This window comes from Balaenoptera physalus, assembly GCF_965194825.1.
Source record: "Balaenoptera physalus genome assembly, chromosome: 1".
NCBI lineage: Eukaryota > Metazoa > Chordata > Mammalia > Artiodactyla > Balaenopteridae > Balaenoptera > Balaenoptera physalus.
In genome coordinates this window covers 127,520,947-127,534,881 of record NC_138882.1, presented here as the reverse complement: position 1 = coordinate 127,534,881, position 13,935 = coordinate 127,520,947, and the positions used below count along the sequence as shown (strand labels likewise).

The following is a 13,935-nucleotide window of genomic DNA, read 5'->3' as shown; positions in this document are numbered from 1 at the left end:
CATGTTAGGAATCCAGAACACAGAACAGTCATATAGCTTAAGAAAGATCACAGGGTGTTTCATCTTGCCTTATTTATTACCATGGTCTTTATTAATGGATCAATTAAAATACACAGATAATTATTAAGGATTTGCTACCTTCTGTGTTCTGCAGTGATCAGTAAGAGGGCTGGTAGTTTTACAGTGTAGAGTCCACTCATGCATAGAGAATGCATTGTGAATGTGGCTGTGTAGAAAATTCGTTTGCGACTCATTGGGCTGTGGCCCCTAAGGTCATGCAACAAGTGGCATTGATTATTGAACAAGTTATGGTCAGTGAATCAAGAGACTCACAGCTCTATGTTGGGTATTTGGATGTGGGAGATGAGTAGTGTAATGCAGACAGAAAATTATCATGTGAAACAAAGCAAAGCATTAAAAGTACTATTTCGGGTTTGACTCAAAATTCTATGGGAGCATGTTGAAGAAAGAGATTAGTTACAAATCTGGAAAGGTTTTCAGGAAGTTGTGCAGTAATTAATGATAAGATTTCAGGCAGCAGAGTTTTGCACAAGGTTGTAGGATTATTGAGTGCAAAGGACCAAGAAAATATCCAAAGCACGGCAAATATTCTAAAGAGGATAAAGTTCTTTGGTGAGTTGTTTTGTGGAGATACGCAGTGTGAGAAAAGGCTGAAAATAGGCAGGGTTCAGCTAAATTACTGAGAACCTTATACACCAGCCTATGGTATTTGGACTATAGGCAATGGGGAACTTATCGGCAATGGGATGAAGAAGGTAGGTCATAGACTCAACTTCACGAACGTGAGTTCCACCTCAGGTACTTAGTAATTGTTCGGCAAACTGTGTAACCACTCTATGTCCCAATTTCTCCAACTTCAAAATAAAATATACCACACACACACACCCATTTTTGAGTTGCTGAAGGATTAAACTAAATGTGCTAACATATGGAGAATGTTTAGCTTAGCACCAGGAATATACAAGAACTTAATATTAATGTTCTTATTTTTCTTATTAAATGTTCCCATTATGTGAGCTGAGTTTGGGGCAGTTTATTCTGGATAGATTAAAATGAAATGGTACAGAATGGCAGCAGAAAGACAGATTAGAAGGCAATTGAAAGAGTGGAAAGTTAAAATGAAAAGGTGAGCTTTAGATTAAGACAGAACTAGTTTCAAGTTCTAGCCTCATTATTTATTTGTAGATTTCAGTGCCTTGGGCCAATCACTTAACATTTTGAATCAAATTCTATTTTTCATTAACTATAAAATGGGATGATGACAATGTAGGTGATTTAAAGAGATTTAGTATTGAAGTATTAGCTGTCTGTTTTTAAAATTAGTAGCTGCTCAACAAACTGTAAATTAAAAAAAATTCCTATTATTGTTATTAATACTATAATCTTAGTAAGGAATAACAATGACTCAAAGGGATAACAAAGGTCTGACTGTGAAAATAGAGAAGAAACGGGTAAGTTTTATGGAGGTAAAAATTTGGTAAATAGTTAATGACATGTTGACTAGGGAGTGATGAGTCTATGAAAAGATGATTCTTGAATCTTCTTAATAAAAGACAGATGATGATAATTTTGTGATTTCTGGTACTGCCTTATTTACAATAGCAACTATTTTGTCTGTGCCATTTGTTTTCCTTCAAAAGGAATCTGGCATGCTTACAGGGCTGCTTGGGAGACACTTAAGTTCACACTAAGAATCCACTGTATGCAAAGTATACTCTGCTTCTCTCCCCATCCACAAATGAGTTCCTCATCTCCATGATGACTTCCTCTTCCACATCTCACCGGTATCACTTATATTTTATTATATGATATTCTTTGTCATTTGTTTCATCTTGCTTTCTCCTCATTGACACTATAGTGGGCAGGGGATAATTCTTATATTTCCTCTGTCCTCCCATCATGCCCAGACCACCCAATTAACACGGTGACCTTAATGATGTGGCTTGGCATCCTGTCCTACCAGAATATCCCCAAACATAGGATGACAATTTTCAATTCAGTAAATCTGTATAGATGACTGTTGGGGTGGCACGGTTGATTCTAGGATATGTTCCTTCATTGATAAAGCTCAGCTCCTCTGCTGCTGGGGGCTGGAAGGGTCTGATCAGCTCTTGCGGATGGAGAGAGCTTCACGACATCACTTTGGTTTAGGTTGGTTCTCATTACTGCCGGTAATCTTGGCTTATGTGATGGCTTACACTTAGATGGTATATGTGATTTTTTTTTAGTGTTTATAGTATTTCATTTCCATCTCGGCCCCTTCCATTTTTCAGAGAGGGCCAGCCACGCCACCCTTCAACATCACCTGTACTCAGCCTGTTTTCTTGCTGTGTATAACTTCACTTGACCTGACAACCTTCTGGGCAGCACTACAACTTTTCTTCCCCTCTCTAACTTTTCTGTACTTATAGGATAGCTGAAGCCTTTGTGTGTTCGCCCCGTCATTTTATTCCCAGGCACACTCTATAATAATCCTTTTCCTCCCTGCTGTCAAGGGGATAGTCCAATAAGCATGCAGCCTGCAGGAAACTAAAAGCAAGTCTAGGCTCTATGTTCACACTTGACAAAAGTCAGGGGACATATGTCAAGCTGTCATAAAAATTGTTCATATATTGCTCTTGTATATCAAGGAGACATGAAAATTCCACAGTCACATCAATCCGGGATCAAGATGAGAGTTTTACTCTTACTCTTTCCGATTCCATTCCCTACAGACCTTTTGGAGTACTCCTCCACAACTTGTCTTCATGGAGATGGGGGAGTACTTTTTTTTTTCTCACTGTCAGGGTAAGGAAAAGCTTTTCATAGAGAACAATGCACTCCCTCAAAGGCCAAGGACTCCTAACTCTGAGACACGACCCTCTCAGCCCCACTCTTTAGTCCCCTTACTGGGCTACACCTGGTCCTACTGTCTCTTTGAAAGATCCATGGGAAGAGTCAGGTCCAAACTATTGGTGGCTCTTTTTCAAATGTCTGGGTGCTCAATATTTCTTATACTTTATCTTTGAATGCAATACTATTCTGGGACAACAGGAAAACTTTTACTTAATGTTGTATCATACAGCTGAATAATAATAATAATAATAGTAATAATAATAATATGCCAGCATTAGCACAGAAAGCCAGAGATCACTAGAGTAAAGGAATTCACTTCCATTCAATAATTATTTAAAGAATTTCTGCTGTTTTCAAAGATATAAAAAAGATAAACAGTATTCAGTTTTAGACTAAACCGAAAGGCCTTATCCATTTCTTAAATAGCCTGACCCTCTAGTTAAATGGAATGATTATCATACAGAAACCGTAAGGAAGATATATTGGTTCATTAATTTCAGACTAGGACAGTGTGACATTGTTCATTTAGGCTTCTGGGAAAGTTTATAGGACTCATTTTTAGATAAACCCATCTAAAATCTGTCCATCTTACTATAAGATAATCCAAAGTTATCTTTTCCCTTATAGAAGCAAAAGTTAAAAAAAAATAATTTCAGGGAACACTTTCTATTTCTTACTTTAGAGAAATATGTTCCTATTTTTCCTGTTTTCAGGAACTTTCTAGGCCACTACTTTCCTCTAAACTCTAAGAATCACTGATCCAAAGAACTTTCACTTATACAAAACAATATGAGAGATGGCCCACTCCGTAGAGAGGGAATCAGTAAAATTAGAAAATTTAGACAGTGCTTTCACACAAAATACTCATATCAGGGCAGCGCATGAAAATATACGGATGGGACACATTCAGCCTCTATTCTCATGTGGGTTGAAAATTTTGGAATTCTAAATTAACTAACTCTGAAACTGTTTTAGCTGAAATCTTGCCAATGTTTTCTTTTTATATTACTAGATTCACTGTGAGAATTATAAACAATTTTCTGTGATGATTAGGAAATATAGCTCCTGAATGCACTTTATTTCACCCACACCATTAAAAAGTAAACCTTGAAGAAAATTCTCTGCTTTGCATTTCAAGTCTTTCTCCATTTAGCAGCTTCCTCACACCCATAAAAACACATGGGGAGAGAATGAGAGGAAAAGAATTCGAAAAAGATAGCTAGCTATGGCCAAAACATATGGGACAAAGTTGTCCAAAATATTGTCACAACTCCTCCATTGACAATTCATTCTATTGTACAGCCTTGTCAGACCTCCCAGATTCATTGACAGACTATTATATTCAGAGAGGCTTTGAAAACTTACGGCACTTAGAAATGCTCTGGAGACATATAAAAATGTCTTTATTTAGAATGGAACATATAACACCTGCCAAATTTGTAGGTTTGAAACCACTTCCAATAAGAATTAAAAGGCCCTCTTCCCAGTTGAAATAGGGCTATCAATATATGACTTGCTTGCTCATGGGAAATAGTGGGTTCTTGTCTCTGATGTTGCAATTTAGTTTAAAATCACTTTCGTGATGACAGGGTACATAAGGATGATAAAACCATAAAGATGACAGTCTAATCTTCAAAGATCACTGATCATTGATAAAAGATTAAATAACGTAAACATCTGAAATGCCAGATTATCAGCTGGTTGGCACACTCTCAGTATTGAAGTATGCTGAGATACTACTGATAAGTGAAAAATGCTTTTCCTACATGTAGTGCAAAAATACATCCTCCCAAGAGGGGCAAATGAATTATAATAGCTTTGAGTTTAAAATGTATATTTTTTCTCAATAGTGATGCAATATATGTCCAGTATTAATAAATGCTTTGTTGTAAAGTGCTCAAAATTATTTTTCCCCTCAAAGTAATGCCTGATTATTGAGAATTTTAAGTACCCTTAAATTGTAAATTTTTTTGAATTCTAGCCGCAATTTTATATATACTTACAAGAATGATTAGACATGCTGGTCCTATAAAACTCCAAATAAAGTTGTTTTCTGTGCTAAGCCAACATCTGAAAAGTAAATAAGAGATAAAAATCTATACATATGCTTGTATGTACTTCAACAAAGCAAAATTTTCAATGATATACAAAGCTTATTCAGAATTGCATTCCAAATATTTATGAGATCATCTTAACTTACACTTTGGTGGTGCCATAATACCTATATCCTAATGATGCTGAAAATCCAACTACCACAGCTGGGCTGAGATAGCCAAAGATATAAAAATTCTTGTGCAAAAATCCCTTGTTGTAGATGACTCCTACAACAATGAGATAGAGGTGAATGCCTTCAATGCACATCCATGCAAAGGCAGCTAAAAAGAAGTAATGCAGCAGCCCGGCAATGATGGAACAGAAGAGCTAGAAAGCAAAGAAAGAAACCATAAGCAGTGTTTACTTTAACATTATTGTAACATAAAATCTTGACTTTCTCCATAAATTACGCCATTTTATATAATGCTTGGTCACATTAAAATATCCCTGTCAAGTGTCAGTATTTTAAATTGTACCGTTCCCAACTGATTTAAAAGAACTGTGCTTCATCAATGTGAAACATTCACCAGTCCTGTAATAGAACTAAGTTGCTATTCTTGTCCAGAGATTTATACTTTTTATACACTTATATTATGTGATAAATTGTGGATTAGTCACCTGATTATCTCACAGTGACTGCTATGATTTGAGTTGATTTCTGTTTTGGAGCTGCCTTTACTTTCCTTTATTTTAATCATGCTCAAAGAATGAAAATTACTGCTAATACTATGTTAAAGAAAACATCGTAAATAATTAAGAGAAGGCACTGAATTTACAAAACAGACAAATGATGATATATTTTACAAAAATATCTGTTATATGATCACTTGGAGTTACAAGATTATCAGGTAAATTTGAGATGGATTTCAGTTCAATATTATTTATTAGTATTGACTTCACACTTAGAACTAGAGTTAGACTTATAAGAAATAACAGAAAATGAAATAGTTATACACTTCTGTAGTAACAGAACTAACACAATCTATTACTGGTGAGATAACATAATAACATTTACATACTTATTGCACTTAATAAAATAGAGTATAATTCAAACATAATGAGATTACCCACTAAAATATATTCGAGAGTACTATATAAGGTTGGGGATGGTGGTTAAAATTTAGGAACCACTTCAGTGAGGAAGTGAGATTTGAAATACGGCTTTAAAATGGGAAGAATTTGATAGGTAAATAGAATTGAAAATAAACACTCTAAGGAATAGTTTTGTGGTGAGGATGATGGTGGGGTGAAGCTGAAGGAGGAATTGGGCATTGGAGGATAGTGGGAGGTGCACAGAATTGACAGGTGTTATAAATACCACTGCAAAACAAACAAACAAAAACATACGGAGTTTACAGTCTCGTGTAGGCTATTTAAAATAGGTGCTTTGTGGTATCTACTTCAGAAGAAAACCTTGATAACTGATGGTTACTCTCAGTACTTGAAAGATGACTAATAAGAATGGAAACATGGAGGCAATTTAATGTTTTGTGGCCATGTTGATGCACTTCTCTGGTCTCCAGCTGCAGGGCGGGCTGCAGCTGCTATACAGGAAAGCCACTGATGTGCTCATGTTTCCTGATGGCTGCTGACAGCCATTGACTGAGCACAGCAAGACATTCCTGTTCTTGAGAGACCTGCCATGTGACTTTGGCTAAGGGTCTTCTCAAAGGACTCCTTGACAGGCAAACTGGGCTTTCCTTAGAACTGCACTGCTGTGTAAAGTGCTTCTACTAACTCATCCTTTCACCTTTCTTTCCTTCACTCAGGCTCAGGCCTGCATCTTGGTCTGATGGCTCTCCAAGTCTCTCTCTTCCCGTTTTCTCTCACAGCCATTTCGCTTAATAAATTTATTGCTTGTTTTATCCCACTTTAGTGTCTGCTTCTAGGATGACCCAGACTAGCTCAAGATGGGAGCTATTTGATAAGGCTCTAGATCAATAATGGTGGAAAATGGTTAGAAAAGTGCATTTACTAGGTTGAGCTAATTCATCATATTTCAACCTATGAACCTTAGCCACTTTTGTGTTCTGTCCCTGTCTTGAGATAAACATTTTTTCCAACTCTCTCTCTCCCCCTCTCTCCTCTCTGTTTTTGTTTAACGCCCATGTAAAAACAAACCACAACAAAACAAAAAACAAAACAAGGTTATTTCTTCAGTTTGTTGACAGGTTTTTGCAGTTCATCATAATGAGGGCCACTGTGGTTAATGGAATTACTAAGCAAGTTGCTCAGATATGTAAGCATTCTCAAACTTAGAAACACCTTAAGAACAAAGTATATCGTGTATTTGCCCCATTAAGCCCTTAATTCCAATTCAATTCCAATTCATATATGTTTCTATGACATATATATTTAGGAAAGTAAAAATTTAGAAAATAAAAATAGAGAGTAAGGGAGATCTACATACCTTATTAGTATTTGTATTGATCCCAACAAGAAAAACAAGTTCAGCAAGGAATAGGCTACAGCAGAGATTTTTGTGAATTGTTGTCCTGGTGCTCTGAATTTCACTGAAAAACCAGAAGGTAAAAATGCATATGGCAAGGCAAATCAGTGAAATAATTATTCCTAGTTGAGTGATCCTTGTAAGAATATTATAATCTTTAATACCCTAAGGGAAAATAATAATACAACTGTTAAAAGAATAACTCAGTAGCTCGTCAAAGGAACTACAACATATAATGAACTTCCCTTTTTGGTGAAACATTAAACTGTTCATAAAATGTAAAAATACAAATGTGCATTTAGTTGAGAAAATTTTGTACTTTTGAAAATGTTCAACATTCAGAAAATCTGATATAAATCACGTAGCACTTTAACAGTTCTGTAATTAGTGATCTTTTCCCCTAAGCATAGTATATATTAGTATATGGTTTAACAATGTTATCACCATCAGTTTCTTGATATTAGAAAGGCAATTCATTATTGTAATGTGAAAATGGTTAATTAAACCAGCTTTATCAGTGGTAAGAACAAGTCATTTCTATGCAGTAATTCATTTAAACACATTAAGCAAAGGTATCAGAAATGCTGCATAGATAGAATAACAAAACAGTATAGTTGCGAGACTTTGAAATGGGAAAGGTTGGTTTCACTCTAACCAGATGGTTTTAAGAGGCCTCTTTGTTTATTTAACATTCAGAAAAAAAAAAATCATCTTTATCACTGACATTAGAGTTAGGCAGATTTATTTAGTCATGATATGTATTTGATGGATTTTAAGTATTGTAGGGAAATGAGCCTGTAATCTATAGATTCTAATACAGGGATATAAAATAAAAACCTATATAATGTAAAAGCAAGATATTACTGATGTAAAATACATATTATGAAGGTATTCACCTTAGAAAGATTTTTCATGTTTAAAAATCTTGCGGGGTTCTACATTATTAAAACATGGCATTTGTTATGAATGTGCTAATACTTATTGACCAGGTATCAAATATTTTCAATGAATTTGTCATCAGTAAAAATAAACTTTCAATACAAAGGCAGAAGCCCTTAAAGTCCATGATACTTTAAAATGTATAAATGGTCCTTAAAAGCAGCGTTAAAAACTAAGAGTCAATGGATAGATATTTAATACACAATCTACTAGATATTATAGATTAGGTAAGTCTTACACTAAAAATAACCAAAGATCCAAACTAGATATGTCATAGAAGGCAGGTAAGAAAAGAAAGACTAAAAAAAAGGTAATGTTGAGATTGTATCAGTAAATTAAATATGCTATTTACACCCAAAGAAAACATATAAAAATTAAATATTCTCTTGAATGACATAAAGAAGAAGGAAAAAAACATATTTATAAATATGAATTGGAAAATTGGCTTACAATAGAAGAACCAGAAGACATCAAAATTGCAAAATGTGTCAGGTGGTTACAGCGGCATGAGGTGTGGGTCTCATTCGAGTATGTCAGTTCACAGCCCTCCGAAGACCAGCTGCCATTCATGGTGTCAGGTAAGTAGTTCCAAAATGCACATTGACTCCTATACTTACCTGTGGTCTGAAAAAGAGACATTTTACTGATGGGAAAAAGAGAAAAAGTTACACATACGACATCGTTTTGGTTATATTTAAAACACTATTTTGCATAGCAATATAATTAAAACCATGCCTAAAAAGTAAAGCATAAAATCAATGCTAATAAGTGAATGCTATTGTTGTGTGAAAAAATTGAAGTTTATACTGCAACCATGCTATATTTTATCAATCCTGTGTCACAAATTTGTGGAATTATTGTCAATTGAGATCATGTATGTCATTTAGAATGGTGCATGACATATCTCATTATCTTCAATAAATGTTTATTGAGTATGCACTAGATATTAGTCATTGATCCAGGTGCTAAAAATACACCACTGAACAAAACAGAAGAAGTGTTTGCGTTATTGACCTTACATTCTAATGAGGAGATTAGATAAGAAATTATTAAATAAAATAAATAAGCCAGGGAAAGGAGAACAGAGGTAATCTGAGGAGGCTTTTCCTAGGAAATGACATTTAAGCAAATACTTCAATTAAGTGAGAGTGTGAGCCCTAAAGACTTGGGAACAGAGGGTTCTGGACAGTTTGAATGGAAAATGGAAAAGCTCTGAAGTGAGACTGAATGAAGGTCTTGCAGAAATATCTAGAAGCCAGTGCAGTTCAAGCAAAGAATGAGGTAAAGAGTAGTGAGTGTAAGATCAGAGATAGACAGGGGCTGATCAAATAGACTACAGGAAGGTTGTTCAATAAATAGCAGAGTTCTCCTTATCATATATTAATATTAATTAATCATAATACAATACCTAATGCACTGTAAGTTTTAATAAGTTATTCATAGAATGCTGTATACCTATGCTTGTGTCTTGTAGAAATAAAAACTGTTTACAATTATACAACAATTCATAGTTAACTAGGTGCTTTCTTACCTACTTTGTTTAATTTGATCCTCAAAAGAGCCCTGTGAGTGGGTATTGTGTTGAGAGACCAAGAGATGTCAAAAAATATATGCAAGACTAATCATTGATAAGTGGAGTAAAACAGAGCCAAACGCAAATCTTCAGACAACGATTCATTAAAGAAAATATTAGTTGAGTATCAAATATAGGCACTGTGCTAGGAGCCAGGGATTCTTAGTTGAAAAGATAAAGCATCTGCCCTCAAGGATGACGGAAGCCCAGATGATTTTTTTTTTAAATTAATTTATTTATTTATATATTTATGGCGGCGTTGGGTCTTCGTTTCTGTGCGAGGGCTTTCTCTAGTTGCGGCAAGCGGGGGCCACTCTTCATCGCGGTGCGCGGGCCTCTCACTATCGTGGCCTCTCTTGTTGTGGAGCACAGGCTCCAGACGCGCAGGCTCAGTAGTTGTGGCTCACGGGCCCAGTTGCTCCGCGGCATGTGGGATCTTCCCAGACCCGGGCTCGAACCCGTGTCCCCTGAATTGGCAGGCAGATTCTCAACCACTGCACCACCAGGGAAGCCCAGCCCAGATGATTTTAATACAATTAGACAGTTGCTTTAATGGGCTATATACAACATCCAACACTTAGATCAATGGTTGGAGCACTGGCCAATTTGATTGGAGTAAGTCTAGGAAGACAGTGATTGAACTGAAATTGGAGAGATGACAAGAAATTTTTCAAAGAGGTCAAGCTATGTGAAGAAAATTGAAACTCTACATCCAGTTCCCCCAAAACTGCCAGGAAAATACCCAATCCCACTCTTGTTAAAAAACAAACAAACAGATAAGCTAGAGGAGCCAGATGGACTCTAGAATTGAGGAACTAGAGTCAGCTGAGAGTGCATCACTCAAAAAGCAGGGGTTAAGTGAAGGTCTGTCTACATGCTGAGCACCCACCATTGCCCACCACTTTCTTTTTATTCTCCTAATCCTTTCAGACTAGTTATAGTTGCTATAACTATTATCATTATTATTATCTGAGCTTCTATCTGTAGGCATGAGACTAAAAGGTTTCTGAGAAACTAAAGGCCGAAGAGAAATGACTTTTAGGTAGTGATCTTCAGGATCTTTCAGTGCAATGGCCAGAAACTAGCCTGATAATAACTCTCTAGGGAAGCACACCACTGCCACAAGCCACCTGAACACACAATCATCTTTCAAATGTCTCATTATTAGATATGGATGGATGGCCATGAACCGCCAGACCTCCGAGGACACACTCTGCCATGAAAGACAAAGAACAAAAAGCCAACAAGCCAAACAGAGGAAATCAGGAGCAACATAATGTAGGGAGTAGAACACAGATTTTTTAAAAATATAAATACTACCACAGAGAAATACTGCATCCATGAAACAAAAATAGAGTTCCAAAAATAAGGGTGTTCAGTTATAATTAAGTATAAAGTAGAAATAAAATATGTTAGCAGGAAAAAAAAATAAAAATGTAAAGGAAAACTTAAAATGAAAAAAAAAAAAAGACCTTAGAGGCTCAGCTGGGGAGTCCAATATTTACATAAGAATAACAAGAGAAGAGACCAGAGATACTGGAGAGGAAGAAATTAGCAAACAAATAATAATAGAAAATTCGCTAAAACTGAAGACCACATAAATGCCTAGTACAATTAATAAAGAAAGATCCACACCAAGGTTCATCTTTGATTGAATCCTGAGAATAAAGATAAGATCTCAGAAGTTTGAGAGAAAGAGACAGATCACTTGCAAAAGAATGTAAATTTTAAGTAAAATATTAATTGCATGCAGCTTCCCCAGGTTAACCTGGAAAGATAGAAAACAATGAGCAAGGTCTAGAAAATTCTGAAGAAAAAATTATGCACAATTTATAACTCTATACCATGGAATTTATCTAAGTGTACGGATAAGATAGAACTATAGTATATACTTAGCTAAAAAGGTAATGCAAGAGCTCAAAAACTTGACTTTCTGGGCACCTTTCTCAAGAGTCACTGGAGAATATGCCACCAAAATACAGAGATAAACCAAGAAAGAGGAATCGTTGGTTCAAGGAAACATTGAATCTGACACAGGAGAGAGGAGAGTTGCATGCCCAGGACGACGGTGACAGAGATGTCCAGTCTGATAGCCGTAGAGAAGGCCAAGGGTAGACCATCCAGACAGGATCAAGTTCACAGAGGCCTAAAAAGGATGTCTCCAGAACATTAATTTAGCTGATAATCTTATGTATTTGAATGTTTTATAAGGAGATTTACAGTACTGTCAGAAAGTTTGGGGACTAATTAGTAATGGATAAACAGAAATCTAAGCAAGCTAAATTAAAGGAATTTACTAACACCTGGAAAATGGTTCAGCCTCATGATTCAGCTGTGTATAACACATTGAAAGCTGATTTAACCCAAAATCTGATGAAGCATGGGAGGATGAATAGTTGGGGGAGTGTGTGGATCACAGGGGAAGATATGTATAAGAAAATTAAATCCACATTTTCTATAGATGAAGGCAATAGATCATACCTATTTTTTAAAAGCTTCCAAAAATAAGAGGAGTTATTAAGTTTGGGGTGAAGAAGATAGAGGATCAATGGAAAATGCTTTCCCATTTTGTAGGAAACCAGAAACTTCAGCCTATTTGTTAGCTGAGACACTGGGACCAATGTGGAGAGATCCAGAAAAGTTGAGGTAATGGACAAAGCTTAATTTCTTGGGAGGTAGGTGGGGGAGGGATTCAGAGAATAGCATCGGGCAGGAGAGTATCTTAGCTGCGGAAGAATGGATTCTGGAGAAAGACTGTGGGTATGAAATTTTGTTCTACCAGTTGTTGCTGAGCGACCACGGGCAAGGCATTTAATCTTTCAGAGTCTCAGTTTCCTCATCTGTGAAATGGAGATAACAGTACATACCTCATAGGGTTCTTGTGAGAATTAAAGTAAATAATTTAGAACAAAGCGTGTTTCCATATAAGCATTATTAAAGTATTGGTTGCTATAACTATTATCATTATTATTATCTGTATTATTATAACAACTATAATTAATATTCCTCTAAAGTAATGAAGTATATACTAGTTGGTAAAGTTGCAAGTAAATTATCAGGGAATCAGGAAGTGGAAGGTGTTATATATGAAATAACTTTGATTTTCCTAGAGAATAAAATGGGATCCAAATTTTATTCTCAGAGGGAAGCAATGGATTGGGTAAATGTATTGTCAGAGGAAAGAGATGGAATTTCAGAGTGGTCATTACTTGGAATGGGAAAAGAATTTGAACAGAGAAGACGATTAAGGACAATCAAGTTTTCTCATTAACTATGGTGAAGAACTCTTGTGTAAATGTGTGTTTCGTTTTGTTGCTGTGTCAAACAGAGATGGGCGAAGTGGGTTGCCCTTGGCACTCTTCAGCTGCCAAAACATTCCACTGATAAAAACTGTAGAAAAACCATGAGACCATGCAAAAGAACAATGTTTGTTTTCTAGTATCAAAAGGTCATTTGCATTTAGCATTGGAAAATATCTAAATTTGGTTTCCATTCTTAAAACATTTCACACCTTCTTTTTCCCTCAACAGAATGCCCACCATTGTTTAGGTTTGAGCTACCATTTACTTGCATTTTCTATACATTTAGTTTCTCTCTACATCAGATGTCTGTCTTTACAGTAACACATTTGTACTGTATGGAAGCATATAGAGTGGCCCCTTGATATTCACAGGGGATTGATTCCAGGACCCCTGCGCATTCCGAAATCCACGGATACTCAAGTTACTTTCATAAAATGGAGTAGTATTTGCATATAACCTATGCACATCCTCCTGTATAATTTAAATCATCTCTAGATTACTTATAAAACTCAATACAATGTAAATGCTATGTAAATAGTTGATGGGCTGCAGTAAATTCAAGTTTTGCTTTTTGGAACTTTCTGGAATTTTTTCCCTTGAATATTTTCCATTTGTGTTTGGTTGAATTCATGGATGTGGAACCTGTGGATACGGAGGGCTGACTATATGTTCTTTTAATCCCCTGTTTCCCATAAACATGCAAATACAATTGCCCAGCTTCA

The 13,935-nt window shown here is 35.8% G+C and overlaps 1 protein-coding gene across 6 annotated transcripts in view; it reads right to left on the bottom strand.

Annotated features, from left to right (window-relative positions):
• Nucleotides 1-13,935, bottom strand: part of ADGRL4 (adhesion G protein-coupled receptor L4) — a 135,666-nt gene that overhangs the window by 25,420 nt on the left and 96,311 nt on the right. For all 6 annotated transcript variants that reach the window (XM_082419585.1, XM_082419586.1, XM_082419582.1 and 3 more), the window contains 4 exons: nucleotides 8,789-8,962; nucleotides 7,361-7,564; nucleotides 5,057-5,277; nucleotides 4,860-4,926 (listed from right to left, as the gene is read on the bottom strand). In XM_082419585.1, coding sequence (XP_082275711.1) covers nucleotides 4,860-4,926; nucleotides 5,057-5,277; nucleotides 7,361-7,564; nucleotides 8,789-8,962 — 666 coding nt within the window. The remainder of the gene's footprint in view (nucleotides 1-4,859; nucleotides 4,927-5,056; nucleotides 5,278-7,360; nucleotides 7,565-8,788; nucleotides 8,963-13,935) is intronic.